Source organism: Saccostrea echinata, unplaced genomic scaffold (genome assembly GCF_033153115.1).
Source record: "Saccostrea echinata isolate AGI-Se365-2 ecotype Australia unplaced genomic scaffold, CSIRO_AGI_Sech_v1 ptg000009l, whole genome shotgun sequence".
Taxonomy (NCBI): domain Eukaryota; kingdom Metazoa; phylum Mollusca; class Bivalvia; order Ostreida; family Ostreidae; genus Saccostrea; species Saccostrea echinata.
Genome location: NW_026889758.1, coordinates 3,337,658 through 3,361,211, shown reverse-complemented (window position 1 = coordinate 3,361,211; position 23,554 = coordinate 3,337,658). Strand labels below are relative to the sequence as shown.

The 23,554-nt window shown below is 33.7% G+C and overlaps 2 protein-coding genes across 2 annotated transcripts; one reads left to right on the top strand and one right to left on the bottom strand.

The window, feature by feature from the left end:
* Positions 1-195: 195 nt before the first annotated feature.
* Positions 196-23,472, bottom strand: LOC133181483 (uncharacterized). Its single transcript, XM_061315975.1, has 14 exons — positions 23,348-23,472; positions 21,271-21,432; positions 21,077-21,157; positions 20,673-20,818; positions 19,618-19,726; positions 19,234-19,341; positions 18,580-18,720; positions 17,769-17,849; positions 7,984-8,059; positions 5,012-5,187; positions 4,232-4,920; positions 3,919-4,086; positions 1,000-1,207; positions 196-623 (listed from the first exon to the last, which is right to left on the bottom strand). Exons 1-14 carry the CDS (start codon positions 23,414-23,416, stop codon positions 285-287), a joined length of 2,553 nt encoding a protein of 850 aa, XP_061171959.1. The 5' UTR covers positions 23,417-23,472; the 3' UTR covers positions 196-284.
* LOC133183177 (uncharacterized) lies at positions 8,261-9,182 on the top strand. The gene is made up of 2 exons (XM_061318128.1): positions 8,261-8,328; positions 8,658-9,182. Exons 1-2 carry the CDS (start codon positions 8,294-8,296, stop codon positions 9,163-9,165), a joined length of 543 nt encoding a protein of 180 aa, XP_061174112.1. The 5' UTR covers positions 8,261-8,293; the 3' UTR covers positions 9,166-9,182.
* Positions 23,473-23,554: the final 82 nt, after the last annotated feature.

Genomic DNA, 23,554 nt, shown 5'->3' with positions numbered 1-23,554 from the left:
TGACAGATATCCTTTCCAAAATAGCAGCTATTTTCACGATGTAAAATTTTGTAATAAATTAGACTTTGAACTTGCTGCTGTATCAATATACTAGTTTGGGAAAATATGATCCATAAATGGAACTTAGTTTGAAAGCCCGATATTTATGTATTTTGAGATATAACGCAAAAAGTACCATGGGCATGGGGCAGACTATATACGATTCATCACAATCCCAATCAAGTTATAAATTTATGGGTACTTAGTACATGAACTTTCTTACAAAATATTCTAAACTTTAACAATCATAGTAAGCTGTGTGTTAGCACTCCATGTGGCATTGATTTTCGGGACTTGCTGGATTTTACAGAACTTATGGACTTGTTACTTGTAGCACTGTCAAGTCGTTTTCGTCGAGGTGAAAACCAGAGAGTAGCTGTTCTTGTGGACCTGCCTGTTTCTGGCTGATTGTCAGAAATACCAGTAGCATGGCTATATTCCTTGTTCTGTTGATTGTCTTTTGTTGCTTTTATAACTTCCTGAGTTATAAATTGATGCACAATGACATTGAAATGTTCTGGTGCTTCCATCATCACCATGTGGCCAGTTTCTTCTACAATCTCCAGTTTACAGTTGATAATTACCTTTTAAAAATTTTATGAGTAAAAAATGAATAATTACAACTTATTTATTTGGTTAAGATACAGACTGACAATCTCTACAAAAGCATCTTTATACATGAAATATTCTTCATGTGTTATCTTCAATTATGCTTCAATTAAAATCTACAATATTACAGAGTCTAAATATACTGATATGATGTATTTGAGGGTTGATCATCAATTAATGTCATTTTAATGAGCACTTGTTTATTGGATGTAATATAGAAATTAAATGTATATTGAAATGCTCATAATTTTGTAGGAGAGATGGGAGAAAAATATTATTTATTAATTTAATGCTACAAGAGCAGACTAATGCAATGAATAGGTTTGGAAATGATGAAAACTGAAATGATACCTTATTCATAGCCTCCTCTTCTTCTAGTGACACGAACTTGTCATATCGACCCCAGATAAGTAATGTAGGCATACTAATACAGCTGTGGTACAAGTCATCCCCATCTAGCCACCATTGTCCATTCATAATGTAGTCCAGGACATAAGTGGGAATGTCAAAAGCTTTCTTTTTTTCTACTAACAATTTTGAATTGTCATAGAAAGCACCTCTGCAAAAAAGCAATAAATTGGTATTCAGTCTACCTATGTTATCTTGAACTCGATGGAACCGAAAAGAAACTGAGAGATATAAGAGGATTCAAAATATTGAGGTTCAAATACAAAATCAGAGATTACAGAGCTCACCTCAACAAATGTTGTTTTTAAGTAAGGCAAAGTCCCACACTAAACTAATAATCTAGTAGTGCGCATCCCTAGATGCGACATTTATGCAATTTCGGTCTGATAGGGCTTGCAGTTACTTGGGAATGGACTTCTCTAAAAACTACTACTTTTAAAAACTTTTAATGGTCAGCAAAGGCTTTTTTAATATATGGTAATATACATGGAACCTCAGCGTTTATTGTTTTGGGCCAAGAAATGCACATGAAACTAGTATTCACTGATACTCCGGAATATACATGTATCCAATTGCCCAGCAAACGCCTTACAAAACTATGAAATTATACAATGCAAGTTTAAAAATCAATTCTTTGTAATTATGAGCAGGGAAATTGCTGATTCGTGTCTAATCTGTGACTGAAATGCATGAAAAGTGTCAATCAGAAAGCAAGTAAAAAAAATGCCGTTTTTTTTCAAGCATAAAATTGTGATACTCACTCGTAATGTAACTCATTTAGCTGATTGGTCAGTTAGAAAGTCACGCCGGTGCCTCAATTAGCATATGAATGTATTTTTATGTCAGAAAAAATGGTTTCGTCCATCTCTTCATAATGGGAAAGGCCAGCTAGATTTTACAATTTTTTAAACACATGTGAGCGCAGTTAGGTACATTTTTCTCCTTTCACATATAGGTAGATTTCAATAAAATACAGTGACCAGCCAAAGGAGAAAAATGTACCTACTTGCGCTCGTATATTTTAAGGGCTTCAAAGAATGGGGCGGGGCCAAAATTAAATGGGAATTGGATGTAAACATGGTACCCCTACTCAAAATAAAGACATATATCTTCCAAATAATGTTTCTATTTTCGGTAAAAGTAGTATTCCATGAGGGTACACATATCAGTGATTAAGTGCATGCAAAAATTAGAGTAAAATTTTGATATTTAATTTTTTGCCAATTTGCCGGGGGCCGTAAGGCACATCATCCTTTCTGTATAGTGATGGGGGTACACATACCATTGTACACCTCTTATTTTACTTTTTGATCTGACACATATTTCAGGTTTCCAGTAGCAAAACATAGACACTGTCATTTGTCAATAATATCGACTCGGACAGCATTATAAAGACAGCTCTCTTCTGGACACCAGAGGGAAAACGGAAGAGAGGAAGGACAGAGTCATAGGCGGCGGACAGTGGAAGCTGAACTTAAAGAACAAAAGAGAAGCTGGGGCACACTCCAAAAGCTAGCCTGTGGCAGACATGGATGGAGAACCCTTGTTACTGCCCTACACACCAAAGGTGTCATGGGCAGTAAGTCAGTAAGAAATCATGGCTTTGCTGTTCTTGAGAAAAAGATTTTTCATATATATATATATATATATATATATATATATATATATATATATATATATATATATTTATATTTATATATTTATATATATATATGAAACTTTGATTGCCCATTGTGGCCCCATCCTACCCCTTGAGGTCATAATTTGAACAAATTTGAATTTACACTACCTGAAAATGCTTCCTTAAGACTAAACCTACATGTAGCTCTGCTGTTCTTCAGAAGAGGATTTTAAAAAAAAATGTCCTGTATATTCCTATGTAAAACTTTGGTTGCCCATAGTGGCCCAATCCCTAGCTCCAGGGGTCATGATTTGAACAAACTTGAATCTACATTACGTGAGTATGCTTCCATATGACTAAATACATGGCTTTACTGTTCTTGAAAAGAAGATTTTTTAAAATCTTTCTTATATATTCTGATAAAAACTTTGATTGCCCATTGTGGCTCTATTCATGGGGGTCATGATTTGAATTCTACACTATGTAATGAAGCTTTCATGTAAGTTGCATCTTTTCTGGCCTAAACTTGTTACAATATTAATATATCAATATAAATATGACTAAACATGGAGCCCTATGCTGTTATTGAGAAAAAGATTTTTAAAGAATTTTCCCCTACATATTCCTATGTAAAACTTTGACCCCCATTGTGGCCACACCCTACCCACTGGGGTCATGATTTGAACAAATTTAAATCTGCACTATGTAGTGAATCTTTCACATAAGCATGCACTCCTCTGGTCCAGTGGTTCTTAAGAAGAATATTTTAAAAGATTTTTTTCCACTCTTATGTAAAACTTTGATCACCTATTATGGCCCCACTCTATCCCCAAGGATCATAAACTTGAATCTACGGGTCATAAACTTGAATCTACACTATATAATGAAGCTTTCACACAAGTTTTAACTTTTCTGGCCCAGTGGTTCTTGAGAAGAAGATTTTTGAGATGCCATTAAGGTTTTTATTAATTTCTATTTATCTTCCCTTGAAAGAGTGCATGGTCCTTCATTTGGAGAAACTTGAATCCCCTTCACCCAAGGATGCTTTTTGGCAAGTTTGGTTGAAATTGGCCCACTGGTTCCTGATAGAAGAGTTGAATATGTGAAAAGTTTACAGATGAATGACAGACAAAATGTGATCAGAAAAGCTCACTTGAGCTTTTATCTCAGGTGAGCTAAAAATGTACTGAACACTCTTTATGATATTTCTGTTCTGAATGAAATATATAATTAATATTTACCTCGTAAACAGACATGATATGCATGGCTTGATGCATGCAAGTATGCAACTTGGCAGGGAGAAAACCCCAGGCTGAGGGGCAAGGGGAACAGGTCCTCCTCCACTGACCAAAATCAGCTTGGTGACTCGTTTTGCTCTCTGTCTAGCTAAGACAGTTGCAAAAGCACAACTGTTCAAAAATTGAAAAAAAATAATTGAAAATCTCATAAGAATTAGAAAATGAGTCATATCATGAAAATAAGTGTCTGCATAAAACGGAACATAAAAAAAATTGTTAAAAGTTATAATTCTTTCTTAATTGACAAAATACTCACCCATATGAATGACCTATAATAATATTACTTCTTTTACAATATACATCAAACATAGTCTCCATGTCTCGTAAAATTTCCCTGAAATGATAGCTTTTCTTGTTATCTGGAGCACAACTTAGTCCATGTCCAATCATATCTGGACAAACAATTTCATATCCTAATTTAGCGAAATAGTCAATCTGAGGTTTCCATATGTCTGAGCAACCTCCCACTCCATGAATGAAGAAAAGCACTACTCCAGGATCTTGCTTAGTTCCATTAACCTTTGAACACCCTGCACCATTAGTTTTCACAATTTCAGATGCAGCACTTTTCATAGATCGGCTGGTTGCTACAGACTGTTCATCCTTTTCCTCAATTTCAGACATAAATGCATCCTCATCACCTCTTAGATTTAAAGAAACTTCTACATTTGAAGAGGACATAATTGTTTCTCCACCAACAGAATCCCTAGAAATTGAAGTTCTTGATGGACCAGAATTAGATGGAAAACGATGTGCATTAAAAGATGTAGGTCTACTTGCAATCCCCTTTTCTTCCTGACCTTTAGCCATGTTTGGATGAATTGGTTCAAAGTGATCCCTCTGAGAATCTGATTTTGGATTGTCTCTAGCACTCTTTTTCTGGTTGATACTGGACTTGACTTTCCCATAATTTGTGTAGGATAAATTATGATTTCTTAAATACAACTGAAAGAAAAAATAATCTTTATGAATATATTGCTTTCCTTTAAAAAAAAAAAAAACTTGAAAACTTTGACACATCAGTTCCTTGTCTTACCTCTTGTTCTTGTTCCAGTGCATTGTCTCGTGGTCTAGCATTTAGATGCTGGATTCTTAAATACCTCTTTGGTCTGAGTTCCACAATATCATCATTCTCTGGTCCTGGACCTATTTTTCTTGACCTTCCTGACTGACAACATCTGCTCATTGCTTTGCATACTGCTATTTTCCAAACTGCATACAGGTAATAAAATATTGAAATTGGTCTTCTTTGTATGATAAAATTACATTGCAAGTTTTAGTATTTTTTGTCAAGTTCTAGTATGCATTTTCCTGAAGAAAAAAAGTGAACCGAATATTAAGCACATGTCTGTCAAACTTCAGACTTCATAATTACTATATCCATGTTTGTAGAGGATAGTAAAGGACATACATCTAAAGAAATTTGGGTCAATTGACAATAGGTCAATGACAAAGGTCAAGATTGTTATGTATGACCATTTCATATTTGAGTGATGCATAAGTTGATCACTCTCAAAATAAGAAGGGTCATTTAAACTTTCTTTTTTTTTGGCCAATTCAGGTTAATTTAAAAAGTTGAGTTTTTCTGGAACAAACTGATTCAGACTGACATGGCACTATGAGAGCAGTTTAATTATCCTGTCTAGAAGGCATGTCATCAGCTAAAGTCTGTCAATTAAAATGTTATATCTCAGGTATATTTGCAAAATCAATATTAATAAAGAAGTCAACAGCTTTTGTAAGGAATTAAATTATTAAGACTTTACTGAAGTAAATCAGCGGTTTACTTGAAAACATGTAGCACTGTTTTTTCAAAGGGGGGGGGGGGGGGGGAATTGACAAGATGTCTGAAAATTAAATTCTATATAATTATTAAATTAAACCCCACTCTTTTAATAATTTAATTCTGGTTATAATGTGGTATTTGATTGGATGAAAAATTTACTTCATATTGTATAAATTGTGTTGCCTACATTACAATGACTTGCGTCAAAAATGTAACGATCCGCCTGACATTACAATTAAATTTTGTACAATTTGAAGTCATGTTTTAAGGGAAATCATCTTTTTTTCCTACACTAAATGAATGAAATTAAATTATCAGCCTATGAATGAAATTAATAGCTACCTAATGTATATATGGTATGAACTGGGTTGGAACAGTTTACTCTTTTTTATAGCGAGCGCAGCGAGCGGCGCTTTGCGCCGCTCGTCAATGCGAGCTCTAACGACAACGCCTGGGCGAGAGAAAATTCAGACTACTGCACATCCATTCAATAGAATTTTTCTCTGCAGTAATTCTGGACCCACAATGCATCGCTTTTTGTTCTCGCTGCTAACTTTGTTCGCGCTGTAACAACAACTAAAAAATCACAAAAAACAAACTCACCTTAATTTAACGGATATTGCATACAGATAGTAGATTAAATGTTCTTTGTTAAAATCTTCACACTTTTTAAACTTTGTTTATGGAAATGCAACTAACATACGACGTCAGTGACATCACAGTCTAGACGTTCCAATTGTCTCGTGCGGTTTGAAGAGGCGGATCTTAAGGTCAAGAGCTAGTAAATGAGTTTAGACTGTCTTTTTGAAGCTAGATTCATTATGACGTCATAATTGATTTCAACTGAATTTTTCCCGTACTTCATGGTAGTAATAGAATTATGTAGAAAATGAAGCATTCTGATGGAATTCAATTTGAAATCATGTCAAAAGTATCCCCGATACCTATATTCAATTAAATATCATTTATAAGCAGAGGTCAAGAAGATACGAAAAACCTTTTTCTGAGAGACTGTGGGCAATATAGATACATTTCCTCTTTCTGAGATGGAAAAAACTCCGAAATTTATACCTGACCTTCTTCATTTTTCATTGAAAATGACAGTTTAAAACATGTTTTCTCGTTGAGTTTACCTAAAAATTATGTCCCGATACACCTTATTTTACCAAGCTATACTTGTAAAGGATCATTAAAAGAAATCGCACGTCAAATTTGAAAAACGTGTAGGCACCTTTCATTTACTAGATCTTGACCTTAAAATGAAGTGAACAATGCGCTCGCCCCAACGGTCGCACCGTCAACATATTAAATCACTCTGGGGTTTATAAAGCGTAAACTGGCCCAACCCAGTTTATACTGTATAAATTGGATAGCTATTAAATTCATTCCTTAAATAAATTAACAAGGTTGTTTATTTTTTTAAAAGAGTTAAAGTGGGGCGTAGAAATTTTTTGAAATGTTTTTTTTTTTAGGTAATTTTTCTTTTGATAGTACTATATGGAACTATGGATTATGGAAAAAAATAATGTCATTCAGAGATATTTTATGAGAAAAAAGTTTAAAGGATCCGGAGTTCTATATTGAGGGAGGGGGTCCTGTCCTCAAGCACATGTCCAAAAGATTACTCTCCAGGTAAATCACCCTGCCCCCCCCCCCCCCCCCGATATTACGTGCCTGTTTGACACATTTAGGGAAAATTATTTTTTAAAATTACACTTAATCAAAATGAAACATACCTTTTTTGCAATCAGGCTGATGAAGTTAAAATTTCAGCAAAAAAATTGAAATCAAGATAATCAATCATGCAGTGCTTTTAAATAATGTGCATAAGACAAGAAAAAATGTATCCTTTATGACCTATACAAATACAAATATTTTATTGGCACAAACACAATTACAGTAATTGGTAAAGGCCCATACAGAACATATTAATAAGCATAATAATACAGTAGAACACAACTAGAATACAAACAATCGGTGTAGCAAATAATGTAGTGTACTCATCCGATACTAAATAATTCATAACAATGTAGTTACTCATTTATAGCTAAAACATTTTTTTCTAATATCAGATATTTGACATAAAAATGAAGATAATATTTTAAGAACCCTATATACAAAGTTAGTATATAAGTCCCTGCATTAAGTAAAGTTTTTTTGAAGTTTGATTAATTCAAGATCAAAAGCAATTCGAAAACTAAAAGCTGATATAAGGGAAATACCATGATTAAAGGAAAAGGATGAACATATCCCGCAACCAAGGAAAACAAAAGAAACCGGAAGAGAAGTCGAACCACACTACATTGTACAATAGTTATTCGACTGTTAGCCATTCCACTTTTTGAATTATCATCAAGTATTTATAAAACACAAATTTATATTGTATTTTGCTTTTCATGATATAATCTTGTTGATGAAAATCATTTGGATTAAGCACTAAGCAGGCAGCATGAAACACTCGTAATTTTTTCTTAAAAGGTTACGTAAAAGTCCGAGTAGTTGCGATTGGTGACAAACTTTACACCAGAGAAAATGCTGGCGAATGTGCAATTTCTTCAGACTACTAGGTAAAGAAATGATTAATTACTCGACAGTACATATTAAGAAAGTCTATGTCATGCGTAAGCAATTTTTTTTTTGCATGTTCAGATGTTAAAATAACTGTTGTTCCCCAATTGTTCAACTCGAGTTTCCTCAACAGAGAGCTGAGTGATTGCATCAGAAGCTCGCACAATTTGTATTTCAAATATGTTTTTTATTTATTTGACAGAAAATAATCACGTAATTTCAGGAATGTATGATATGATTTTGTGGTTTTGTTACGTAAAGGCAGGGACCTGGTAGAGGTTGATAAACATGGCACTATGTGATTTGTTAAACTTGTTTTTTCTTGCAGGAATGCCCTTTCATTATGCAGAAGTGCCCTTCTCAACTTGACAACTGGAGTAAAACATGCATCTATTGTTGATTTTCAAAGTCGTCACATACAATCTTTATCTTCAAGTTTCTGGGGATGTCAAAGAAGGAACAACTGCTGTAATGTCGGGCAGAACAATTTACTGGCTGAACCATGCTCTACTTCTGTAAACCAGGTGCGATTTCTAAAACAACCACAAAACCCAAGGAAGAAACTAAGATATCCATACTACAAATATAGATTCAGTGGCTGGAAAAGAATTCACAAGTTTGGACTTGAAGCAAGGCTGTCCAGTATTTCTCAGAAAGAAATTCTATGGAAAAGAATCATCAAAGGAAGATCAACTCTCACAGTCTGTGATCGACTGTTTGATCACAGTAACTGGACAGTCCCAAACAGACTAAAGGGCAACTTAATGAAAGTAGGAAAGAAAAATAACTATCCACTGTATTCTTATAAACCTCCTGTATACAAATTTAGAGATTAAATGGAATATAATGGTCAGTTTTTCTTTTGTTTGTTAGAATTACATGTTATTAGCTCTACTGGTCAGAGACCAGAAGAGCTTATGCGATAGTAAGGTGTCCGTCGTCCATCCGTCTGTCTGTCCGTCCATCTGTAAACAATTTTTCAAAATGCTACTCCTCCTACAGTTTTGGTCTGATTTCAATATAACTTGGCACACAAGTAGACTACACTAAGATACATAATTCTTTGTATCAGTTTTTGATTTCGATGAACAGTGTTGCCATGGTTACTAAAAATAGAAATTTCTGTGAAAAACATTCAAAATGCTACTCCTCCTACAGTTTTGATCTGATTTCAATATAACTTGGCACAAAAGTAGACTACACTAAGATACATAATTCTTTATATCGGTTTTTGATTTCGATGAACGGTGTTGCCATGGTTACTAAAAATAGAAATTTCTGTGAAAAACATTCAAAATGCTACTCCTCCTACAGTTTTGATCTGATAAGTGATTTCAATATAACTTGGCACACAAGTAGACTATACTAAGATGCATAATTCTGTGTATCGGTTTTTGATTTCGATGAACGGTGTTGCCAAGGTTACTAAAAATAGAAATTTCTGTGAAATACTTTCAAAATGCTACTCCTCCTACAGTTTTGATCTGATTTCAATATAACTTGGCACACAAGTAGACTATACTAAGATGCATAATTCTGTGTATCGGTTTTTGATTTCGATGAACGGTGTTGCCATGGTAACTAAAAATAGAAATTTCCTTGAAATACTTTCAAAATGCTACTCCTCCTACAGTTTTTATCTGATTTCAATATAACTTGGCACACAAGTAGACTATACTAAGATACATAATTCTGTGTATCGGGTTTTGATTTCGATGAACGGTGTTGCCATGGCTACTAAAAATAGAAACTTCTGTGAAATACTTTCAAAATGCTACTCCTCTTACAGTTTTGGTCTGATTTCAGTATAACTTGGCAAACAAGTAGACTACACTAAGATACATAATTCTTTATATTGATTTTCTGATATCGATGAACATTGTTGCCATGGTTACTAAAAATAGAAATATCCTTGAAATACTTTCAAAATGCTACCCCTACAGTTTTGGTCTGATTTTAGTATTACTTAGTACACAAGTAAACTACACTAAGATACATAATTCTCTGTACCAGTTTCGGATTTCGATGAATAGTGTTGCCATGGTTAGTAAAAATAGAAATTTTCTAGAAATACTTTCAAAACGCTACCCCTCCTACACTTTTTGTCTGATTTCAGTATAATGTGGCATACAAGTAGACTACAGAGATACATAATTGGTGTTAGTGTTTTTTGATTTTGTTGAATGATGTTGCCATGGTTACTTAAATCAAAATTTCTGTAAAATTGTTCTAAAAGGCTACTCCTACTACAGTTTTAGTCTGATATAATAATAAATCTTGCCACAAAAGAGACTAAACCAAGGATCATTATTCTATTTATTGCTGTTGCAAAGTTTCAAGTCCAAGTGCTACTTTTATCTTCCTTTATAAATACAACCAGTAGAGCTACAGTCTCGTCAGAGACTTCTGGTTACAGAAATGAAATTAATTTTTGAGAATTCATGAGGACATGAACTATGACGCTTCACAAAGGCATATTTCAAGCGTGTCAGCGCTTCATGATAAATATGCAGGCGTGAAGCATAATTATGATACTGAATGATAAAAGTTATGATACTGAATGTCTGTAAGGCCAAAAAAAAAAATAATGGTCTTGTTAAAAATTATTTTATTTTTTTATTTTATTTTTTTCAACGATATTTTTTTGGATATGAACTAATTCAAAACCAAATTAAACATGTCATAGCTCAATATTATCTTTTAAAATTAAATTTCATGTCTTTTGATGCACAACTCAAGTGGTATTTTATGAAAGTCCATATTTAAAACATACAATTTCATGAAATACCACTTGAATATATATATATATTTTTTTCAATTTTGGAACTCGAAATTCCTGATTTTTTTTCCCAAAACTAAAAAAACTTTAGAGTCAGGTGCAAAAAAATAGGGTTGGTCAGGAAGCAGGAAACAAGACTATTATTTTTTTTGGCCTAATGACAACTATAGTCATCCTCTAGTCAGGAGCATACATAATACTTGGTTTGATTTCTGTCAGACCTCAATGTCACTAGAGGTAATTTACTTCTTCAAGGTTACCAGTGTACTAAATTTAATGTCTCTAAAGCAAATGGTTTTCAACACTCACCTGACAATAATATCTTCCTCTGTCTACTGTCTATTGTTTGACTTTTTGACTGCAAAATCAATAGGGGAACCCAAAGAGGAACCAGTGTACCAAGTTTGATGTCCATCAAGCAAAGGGTTTTCAAGATATTGAATGGTCAATATTTTCCTATATTCAGTTTTACCCTTGACATTGTGACCCTAAAAAATAATAGGAGTCATCCAATCCTTAAGGGAACCATTGTACCAAATTTAAGGTGTGTTATATTGAGTGGTCAGTATCTTCTTATGCCCAGTTTGACGTTTGATCTAATGTGACCTAATCAATTATAGGGGTCATTTATTCTTAGAGGAAACCAGTATAGTCGAAGTTTGATGTCTGTCAAGCAGGGTCCTCAAAATATTGAGTGGACAACACCTGGTCTATCAATATAAAGTTAAAATATTATATATGGCCATAGAAAAATAGTGTTTTCTCTATAATGTATACCTTTTGAGGCACGATAGGATGGTAACTGATGCTTGATCACCAACTGTGGCCCCATCCTACCCTTGGGGGTCCTGATTTGAACAAACTTGAATCTACAGTATGTATGAAGCTTGCATGCAAGTTTCATCTTTTCTGGTCCAGTGGTTCTTGAGAAGAGGATTTTCAGAAGATGCTATTAAATTTTCCCTAATTCTTAATTATCTCCCCTTGAAAGAGGGTTTGACCCTTCATTTGAACAAATGTTGCAAGTGGTTTGCAAGTTTGGTTGAAATTGGCTCAGTGGTTCTTAAGAAGAAGTCGAAAGTGTGAAAAGTTTACGACGAAGCCATGCAATGACAACAATAGACAATGGACAAAGAAACTGGGTGAACAAGGCAAGCAAAATGCCTATTGTGTGACAAATATGAAAGTGAAAATATTAAATCTCAACAAGCAAACTCAAAGAATTGTGATCCCCCACAGTGAGTTCCAGTGTCTTAGTGGTTAGGATGCAATTATATAGGGCATATTGTAACTGTCTTGTTTGTGTTTCCTGTCTTGTCTATGCATCATACCAAAAAAATTTAATTATTGAAGAAATAGATATTGCAAAGATTAAAACTTCTCGAAACTGCATCAAACTCAAATATAATACTATCTGAAAGATCTTGTCACAAGTAATGCACATGTGAAAAAAAAAATGAAAACCTTACCTCTTCTGAATCAAAAGTTACAGCCAAGGTTAAAATTTTTGATAAGTTATTAAAAATTATAGGTCAATGTCATGAAGTCAAAAATAATATATCATTCTGAAAGGTGTTGCCATAGGTAATGTGCATGTTAAATATGAAAGCCCCATCTTCTCTTATTCAAAAGTTATTTGAGAAAGACTGTGTAGGTCAAACTTGAAGGTCAAGGTCAGGGGGTCAAATATCATAGCACATTCAGAAACTTCTTGATACAGGTAATGTACATGTCAAATATGACTGTCCTGTCTTCTTTCATTCAAAAGTTATACCTAATGTGAAATTTTTTGAAAGTTAGGTCAAACTTCAAGGTCACGGGTCAAAAATCATGTTACAGTTGGAAAGGTCTTGTCACAGGCAATGCACATGTAAAATATGAAAGCCTTATCTTTTCTTATTCAAAAGTTATGACCAAGGTTAAAGTTTTTGTGACAGTCTGACAGACCAATGAGTTTTAATGTCCCTTTGCAAAAGCGGGGGGCAGAAATAAATCACCATAATTCTATACATGTAGAAAACTATAAAATAAAAAAGACATGGTACATTTAGTCACAGTGCAACTTTAAACTGTCTTGAAGTCCAACGGGTAGGGTTAACCTTAAGTCCAAAAAAAGAGTTCTGGGTATTGTCCCCCACTTTTGCAAAAGCGAGGGGACATTAAATTTCAATCGTCTGTCAGTCTGTCACAAAATCTTTAACTGTGGTCATAACTTTTAAAAGAGAAGAGAGAGGGCTTTCACATTTTACATGTATATTACCTGTGACAAGACCTTTCCAAATACACTATAATTTTTTACCCTGTGACTTTGACCTTGAAGTTTGACATACTTTTCAAAAATTTTATCTTTGCTTATAACTTTGACATGTGCATTACCTGTGACAATTAAGACCTATCCAAATATATGTGATTTTTGACCCCTTGACTTGAAGTTTGACCTACTTTTCAAAAATTTAAACACTACTTTAACCTTGGTCATAACTTTTGAATGAGAAGAGATAAGGCTTTCATATTTTACCTGTACATTACCTGTGACAAGACCTTTCCAAATACACTATAGTTTTTGACCCATGACCTTGAAGTGTTAACTACTTTTCCAAAATTTTATCTTTGCTTAGAACTTTTGAGAACAGATAGGGCTTCCATATTGACATGTGCATTACCTGTGACAGGATGTTTCCGATCATGCAATAGTTTTTGACCCCTTGACCTTTATGTTTGACCTAATTTCAAAAATTTAAACTTTGGTGATAAACTTTTGAATGACATATGATAGGGCATTCATATTTGTCAAGTGTATTATCTTTGTCAAAATGTTTCTACAAGTGGTACTATGATGTTTGACCCCGGGACCTTTGCCTTCAAGTTTGACCTAATTTTCAAACATTTTATCAGTGTTGCTAACTATTGAAGGAGCGAAGATAAGGCATTCATATTTGACACATACTTTACCTGTGACAATTAAGCATTTCCAAATGTACGATGTTTTTTAACCCCATGATCTTGACCTTGAAGTTTGACCTAATTTTAAAAAAAATTTACATTGCTGATGACTTTTGATTGAGATAAGTTAAGGTATTTACATTTGAGATGTATATTACCTGTTTCAAGACCTTTCCGATTGTATACTCTGGTTTTTGATATTTTTTTCACATGTATTACCTGTGTCAAAATCTTCGGATTGTATTATGATATTTGACCCCATGATCTTGATCTTGAAGTTTGATGTAGTTTAAATTTTGAGAAACTATAATCTTTGCCATAACTGTTATTGATTCAATAATTTATGTCTTTTTTGTATGATGCACAGACAAGACAGGACACACAAACAAGACAGTTACAATTTGCCATTAATAATGGCATCCTACCCACTTAGACACCGGAAGTGGGGGACCATAATTCTTTGAATTTGCTTGTTAGTTTATAAATGCCATGTCTCACTCTCTGTCTGTTTATTCATCTGTATGTCCAGGCCATCTTTAGAAAAAATCATTTGTTTGCCCTCTCCTGACAGATTGACTAAAATTGGCCTGACTCAAAACTTCTTTTAACCTCCAGGAAACAATCATTTTTCTTTAAGCCCCCATAATCAAAGATTCAGGGGCATATAGTTTTTGCCCTGTCCATCCGTCTATCTGTCCACAAAAACTTTAACCTTGCCCATAACTTTGGATTGGTTGGAGCTTTGGCTTTCATATTTCACATGTGTATTTCTTTGTGACAAGACCTTTCTTTGGGTACCATAATATTTGACCTTGACCTTGGAGTTTGACCATGTTTTGCAAACTTTTACAAAAAACTTTAACCTTGGCCATAACTTGTGAACAGTTGGCACTAGGGCTTTAATACTTCACATATGTAATCCTTGTGACAAGACCTTACTTTGGATACCAGAAACTTTGACCCTTTGACCTAGGAGTTTGACCTACTTTTGAAAAACTAGTACCTTAGCCATAACTTTTGAACGGTTGGTTCTAGGGCTTTCATACTTCACATATGTAATCATTGTGACGAGACCTTTCTTTGGATACCACCAATTTGACCTAATTTTGGAAAACTTTAACCTTGGCCATAACTTTTGAACAGTTCGTGCTAGGGCTTTCATACTTCACATGTGTATTCCTTGTGACAAGACCTTACTTTTGATACCAACAACTTTGACCCTTTGACCTTGGAGTTTGACTTACTTTTGAAACTTTAACCTTGGCCATATAACTTTTTATTGATTGATTGTATGTTGTTGTATGTCCCATTCGAGAATTTTTCACTCATTTAGAGACATCACCATTTACTGCTGAGGGGCTTAAAATTTAGACCTTTACTTGGCACTCAGGGCCATTGAGCAGTGAGGGACCTTTATCGTGCCACTGCCTGCCATGAAATGGGGCCTTGGTTATTAAGATCTCTTCCAAAGGACCTGCAACTTTCACTTCAATGTGCCAAGTGCTTGGCTAAGGAACAGTTGCTACCAATTTTTTCTTATCAACTTAGATCAGTTGCAGCCAAGATTTGAACTCACGACCTACCGATCACGGAGCGAGCGCTCTCTACCAACTTCACTTAGCCTACCATGTCGGTACCATAACTTTTGAATGGTTGGTGATAGGGCTTACATATATGTCATGTGTGTATTTCTTGTGAGAAGGGCACCACTTTCCTTGGGCACCATTAATTTTGACCTTGAAGTTTGACATACTTTTGAAAAACTTTAACCTTTTCTATATCTTTTCCATAGTTGATGCTAGGGCTTTCATATTTCACAGGTATATTCCTTGAGACAAGACCTTGCTTTAGGTACCAACATATCTGATTTGCATTTGAGAAAGTTTAACCTTTGCTATAAGTTGCCATATTGTTATTTCATATGCTAGTAGTTGTTATTCATTCATAATTTTCTCATTACATTAATAAGTATTTTAACTTCATATTCACATTTTGTCAAGTGTTTTTAAAATAGAGATTTTGCCCTATCTACCAACCCAATTTTTTTTAACCTGAGTTGGGAAAGGGCAAGCAAACGTTTGTTTAAAGATGGTACCATGGGTAAAAAATTAATTTCAATTAATTAATTTAAAAATTAAATTGAAATTGATTTAATATAAATATATTGAATTTCAAAATTTGTTATCTCACAATTTTACCAAATCTAGCTTGATTACAACTGAAAATTATCTCTGGATATTTATTTGATGTATACATTGTAGTAAATTGAAATAAATGCTACATCAGGATCTTTTATGCTTCAGTGACTTGTCAAGGGACACATGTATATGCTCTTATCAGCATCAGATGCAGCATCTATCTACATGTACTTGTTTATTTTATACTTTCAGTGTTTTTGGTCCTAAGCATTGTTTTAAATTATTGCAAGCAATATACATTCAACTTCTGCACACTTTTACAAAGGAAGTTTTGTCAAGAGCATAATTTTGATGTTGCATTGTACTTGTACTCTACAGAAGCAAATATTAGATTTTGATCTTTTCAAGCATATCACAAGTGATATACCAAACATACTCATTTAGTGCAGCTTCAGTCTCCGTGGTATTTGAAGTACAAATTGAATATCCATTACACAGAGAATTTAAAGAGAGCAAATTTAAACAATACACTTATAAAGATAAAAATATGATTTATGTAATGTCTAAATCAATAAATGAGGGTGAAATATTTTAACTGAAATTCTAGCAGGCTACCAGTTGGAGTATAAATACCTGTATGTTCTGTAGAGAAAAGATGCATTTAAACAAAATATGTGGTTTTATTTTCACATGCAAACAAATATATAATTAGCTTTCAGTGCATAATTTACCTACAAATATCTTATTTTCTTTCTTTCTCAAATAAAAGCATTTGATCCTTCAAATGCTTAGTTTGGAAACCTGATCATGAGTCACAAATAAAATAAAAATATGCAAAAAAAAAAAAGAAAAAATAAATAAATGAAATAAATAGCTGAGGTACAATTCCCAGATTCAAGATTTTTTTATGTTAACAAACATTGATTCACCAGTAATTTTAAATTTTTTCCCTTCTGTACCTCAGTACATAGTAAGGCACAACTGACTGAAATGTGGAATTTTGCTAAAATATACAACCTAAATATATAGTTAAATCACTAACATTTTCTTAAATAAGGTACATGTATCTGTCAATTAGATTTAACACCAATATATATCCAATTCAAAACATGCAATACTATAAAAGCAGGCATACTGTAGACATGCATGTAAACTGCATAACACTGTATATTGTACTATAACTAATTTGTAAAAAGCTGCATTTTGTACAAATTTCATGAATAGTACATAGTACATATTTAATATTTATAAAATATTTAAGCACTTTGTACAAAATGAATGGTAAAGTGTCATGTAATTTCACAATTAACATTTATCTTCATCCAACACTTGTAATTTCATAATAAGTACTCATATGATAATCTGTGATCTACAAAGACCGATTCACAACAAACAATGTCTCTCTGTTAAAAACAAAAAAAAAACCCACAATGTTGCATCCTATTTTTAACACCATGATGTGCATATACAGGAAAAGTTACTTTTATAACTTTCAACATAAGGAATGGATTGTTTTTCCCCAATGTTCAATAGAGATAGTATTGGAAAGAAGAAAATAAAGGTCGGCCCAATATAATCACAAGGTCTCTGTATCTGTGTTTTCTGTGTTTGTGTTAAGCTTCGCACTTTCACTTGTTTCATCATACTTCTGAAGATGAATCTACAAAAAAAAGTAACGTAAAATGAAACAAAAACTGTAGAAAAAATTTGCATCTCATAAAAGAAATTTGTAACAGATACTGATCATATTTCTTTTGTTTATCAAAGTATGTAGAACCTGATCTGGGAATTACAATATCTTTATCAAAATGTTTTTATCGTGGCTAGTAGAGCAGTTTAAATGTTATATTTAAACAGAAAAAATAGCCTCCTATCTTTGCTACTATCAAAAGTAACACTGTACAGAAAGCTTATCAGCATCTTAGATTACCACAAAATAACCATCTGTAGATTTACTGTGCCATGTTCAACTGACATTGTACTGTGCCGTGTTCATCTGACATTGTACTGTGCCGTGTTCATCTGACATTGTACTGTGCCGTGTTCATCTGACATTGTACTGTGCCCATGTTCAACTGACATTGTACTGTGCCCATGTTCAACTGACATTGTACTGTGCCATGTTCAATTGACATTGTACTGTGCCGTGTTCAACTGACATTGTACTGTGCCGTGTTCAACTGACATTGTACTGTGCCCATGTTCAACTGACTTTGTACTGTGCCTTGTTCAACTGACATTGTACTGTGCCAGGTTCAACTGACATTGTACTGTGCCCATGTTCAACTGACATTGTACTGTGCCCATGTTCAACTGACATTGTACTGTGCCTATGTTCAACTGAAATTGAAACTATACATGTACCTAGGAAAAAGACAAGGGAAGTTTACCTGAATAAATATATTAACCTCTGCACTTCTACTTAGATATGGAAAGTTACCACCTGATTTCAGGTGAGCTCGTTTGGCATCCGGGTAACATTTGTACATCTCCTCTCTCACAGCATGAGACAACGCACAGTCATCAAACACCTGAAATAACCTCACATTAATAGTAACATTTGTTTCAGAATAATTTACAACTATAAAAGAAGTGTTTGCTACATGCAAGTATAAAGACAAGTGATGCACAAGTGATTCAAATTGATTAAAACTGACTTTCATTGTCAGATGAAGGATATGTACGTAAGTGAGTTTAGGCTAGTTATGGGTTTCTATGCAAATAAGCTAATTAAAAAACTAAAGAGGTGGATTTATTATACGGAGAAGGTTTAAAATCACTTTCTATTTAGTACATAACACCCATGACATTTTATGGCCAATGCACATCATGATGTCATTGTACATGTCCTTTACTGCTTGATAATAAAAATAAACATCATCAACAAAACAACTTTAGCACAAGGCCAAAGCGTATTTACAAGAAAGTAAGTTTAATCCTTCTCTGTACTATAGAGAAAATTTTATGTGTTTTAATTAAATCACATGCATAGAATGTCCATACCTGGCTTTAACTTACTTGTGTGTTCTCTAATATCTACTTACATCCATAATAGTCACATCTACGCCTTGGAGTTTCTGAGGTTCTACATAACAGTTCATACAATTTAAGGTAAGTCTAGAAGCCAATTCAGACTGACTCAAACTGTCAAGCTGCAACCAAAACAGAAATCTCTTGCATAAAGATTTATAAAAAGGATATACATCAAAACTTAAAAAAAAAAAAAAACAATTAAGGGACATGTTTTCAGTTGCTCAAAAATCTGTGATATCTTGATTTTAAGATTATGCAGTATATGTATTTGTAAAGATTGATATTTAATTGTTTTTTGTTGTGTTTTTTTTTTGTTTTGTTTTTGTATATTTTTTTCATTTTATTATTTTCAAATTCAGCATTAAAAACAGATAGACATGTATCAATAAAATTACCCTCTCTACAAGAAAATCAATGGAATCACATATATCACTGTCCACAAAGCCTCTGTCAAAGTTTCCCATCACCATTTTCTTAAGAACTAGGGCTGGCATCATCCAAAACCTAAAAGATATGTACACACTGTTTTACAGCCTAATATTTTAACTCACTGGTCCACAGGACCATATAAAGACTTTTACTTGCTGGTCCTGTACCAGCTAGATCTGTGCTTCCTATAGGTGACTCATGATATCGGTAAATAAAGTACCGGTATCAGAGGATTTAAATTGCAAAACCTGCCTTTTTTTAACTTGCATAACAGACAAACAAATTTTTTAATTAATTGATCCTCCTGAATATTTGTCAGTCTCTGCCGCTAAGGTATAACTGTAATATGTACATGTATAAGAAAATTCAACTAGGTTAAAGAAAGGACAAGATAGGCTAAGACCCCTTTTTGGTCCCTGGTTTGGAGTGTCTCTAAGAACGATGCAATAGTTCATCATTAAAAACCTGTAGTCATCTCTGATACAAAATGAGAATTGATTGTAAGTTATGGGATACATAAAGGTCACAGGAAGATCACAAAGTATGCCAATTTTCAAATTTTCCTTTTTTTCCCTTCTTTTTTGCAAATTTTGATCAATTTTAAAGCACAATGTTTCTGAAAACACAAGCTTGCCTATCAACCAAATTTAAATATTTCATGCACAAGTACCAGATGCATCTTGTGTATAAAAATCTCAGATAGACCAGCTTGTGGTTTATATTTACCAAAGTAAGAAGAATCTCAAATTGACAAAATTCCACCAGAATTGAAGAAATTTGGTAAAATGTCTTACTTTGGCACCCTCTTGTGGCCTCCGTATATGCTTTGAATCAAAATTATTGCAGATTTTAAAACAAGCAACATTTCTTAGGTTCTAAGGTTCTTAATTGCAAACTCTGACCACAATTTCAACTGTGATTTCATTTTTACATAAAATTAGAGGCCAAATTTGGCTGTAACCATACCTTGTCCCTTATCTTATTGATATTTCTTTTCAATCTTTTTTTTTTGTCTACTTACGTTGGGGCTGAGTTAGTTTGGTTGAAAATAGTAGTATCATAGAATGCATTGCACAAGATAAGGGAAATCACTCTAGGAGAACGATGTGTGAACTCGGCAAACTTCTGAGCAAGGAACCCCCCTAATGAGGTCCCAAATATATGAACCTAGAAAAAAAGATAATAAAAACACAGATTGTAACTTTACACTTTCACTTAAACACCAAACACTTACATGCAGAAGTTTAGCATTACCTTCTCTAAAAAATGCCATATTTCTAAATATACCAAAAAGCCTTTGATACATGTACCTTATCAAAAAATTCAAGCCTTTAAATTATATATTAGAGTAGTATTCAGTGTGTGTTTACATTCTCATTCATTCTTTCAAAAGTTAGCTTGCTTGTTTCTCAAAAACACCTTTACCTTATCCAATTGCAAATGGTCTAAAAGCTTTTTGAATCCATCACAAAACTCTCTCATTGTCCAGTATGTGGGATACTCAACCTATAAAAATTTCAAAAATTTATATGAATTATAAAAATTTTCTCATGTTTTTTAAATAATAGAACAAATAAGAACTTAACCTCTCTAAAATCTGACAATAACAGATTTCTTACAGATATAACCCTGTATCCTACAGCTGACAGGGCCAGAAGCTGTTTGAAGAAGACATCTGCGGTCCCACTAGCTGGAGGAAAACAGATCAGGGGACACTTCACTTGTTTGGGACCCGCATCATAGAGTTTCCATTCCTTACTCTCATCATCATCAACAATGTACTGCAGAATTAAAAGTCCTTAATTTTTATTATTACCTTTGGGTACTTTGTGTTTGCATAAATAAATGTTCTAAAAGAGAGAAACTTTTTTTAATTTTTGCCTAAGAGTGCTCTGTTATTTTTGTTATTGTTTCAGTATCTCTACATAAGACAGAGCTTGCTAACTCGGAGACTTTGGTCATCTCAAGGAACATCACTAAAACTCATTTCTTACCATAAGTTTCCAAAATTAAACTAGACGCACTGTGAGCACTGAGCTCACGAAAAAGATACCCCCTTACTCCCACATGAGTCTAATGGCAAAGTCCATGTTTTGCTAAGGGAAACCCCAAACATATCTGTCCAATCAAAATATAAAATAGGAGGTGCACAATGACACTGTATAATAAAGATTCTGGAAAAGTCTCGTTAAATTTTATGCAGTGGTATAGGAGGAATTGTGGATAAGAGATAATGTTACAGAAAGAATGACAGAGTCCATGTTTTGCTAAGGGAAACTCCAAATACATGTACCTATTTCATCAAAACCTATAGGAAGTGCACAACGGCACTATGTAAAAAAGATTTTGTGAAAGTCTCAGTAAATTTTATTCAGTGTTATAGGATGCATTGCTGATGGGTACCCCCAATATTATAGAAAGAATGGCACAGTCCATATTATGCTATGCGAAACTCGAAAAATGTGTGAATAAAACATAAAATAGGAGGTGCATAATTGGCACTATATGTAAAAAAAATTCTGTGAAAGTCTCATTAAATTTTATTCAGCAGTGTAGGAAGCGTTGCAGATAAAGGATGTGCACCTTCAAGCGTAATGACCAGCGGACAGACAGATAGATGGACATCCCCATCACTATATAGTCCCTGCTTTTCAAGTGGTGGGGGTATAACGAACCAGTGCAGTAATATAGCTCTACTACAGATACTACTGTATACTTGTGTACTTCTGGGTTAGTTAAAGTGTGAATTGAAACCTTAGATTGTTCAATGATAATATAGTAAAAAATTTGATTCTAAAATACAAAAGATAATAAAGACTTAACAACAGTTGATGAATTGTCCATCAGGGAAAGCACTGACTCTCCTTGTTTATATATTATTCTTTATTTTGGTTGTGTCTTGATAACTACTGGGTATTTAATTGTTAGCAAAAATGTTGGTCTCCAAATTTTATGGAAGTTTGGAAACTGAAATTATTAATTCAAAGAGATTCTCGTGTCCCAGAGGAACTCCACAAGCTTGACTATATCAAGCCTATGCTATCCATTTCTCTAAACAGAGCAATCATGGATATGAAATAATTTGCCTATGTAGTATGTAAATTGTAAGTCAGTTCACTCAGTTGAAGTTGGTTTTGGTTCATTGGTGTACAATTTGACTGTGAAGATTCTACAAATCAAACCAATGAAACAAATGTAGCTCTGTCATCAACTTCTTAATAGCAAGCGCAGGGAAAATTTGGACTGTGCACATTGATCCAAATGAATTTTTTCTGCAATAGCCTTTGGACCCACAATCCTTTGCAAAGTGCATCTCGCAGCAAACTCCTTTTTCACATTCACGACAAAAGTTAACCAAAAAATAAACTCACCTTGATTTAACATTTGTTTCATAAACATTACAGATAGATAGTAAATTAAATGTTCTTTGATAAAAATTTGCACTTTTCAGACTTTGTTATGGAAATGCAATGATTTGCCAATTAACATTCAATATCATGTGACATCACAGTCTAGACCTTCCAAACGTCTCATGTGGTTTGAAGAGGCAGATCCAAGTTAAAAGTGAATAGGTATTTAGTTATACACAACTCCACTCGCCTCCACAGTCGCATATTATCCTCTTTCCTTGTGCTAAATTACAAACAACACACATATATTTTAGGACATATCCATATTACTCAAAAAAATACTTACTGTTTTCAGTGGTACAGAGCTACGGAAGCTCTGATATTCTTGAGAATTGGATATCACTGATTCTGTCATTTTGTTGAACACTGGTTATTTTATCATTTTTCATTGAACGTGCTATGGCTCTAAAACGATAGACACACAATGTTGTGAACTTTGATTGACTCAGAAAATACTTGTACATAATAGCACAGAAAAATACAGTTTTTAGAA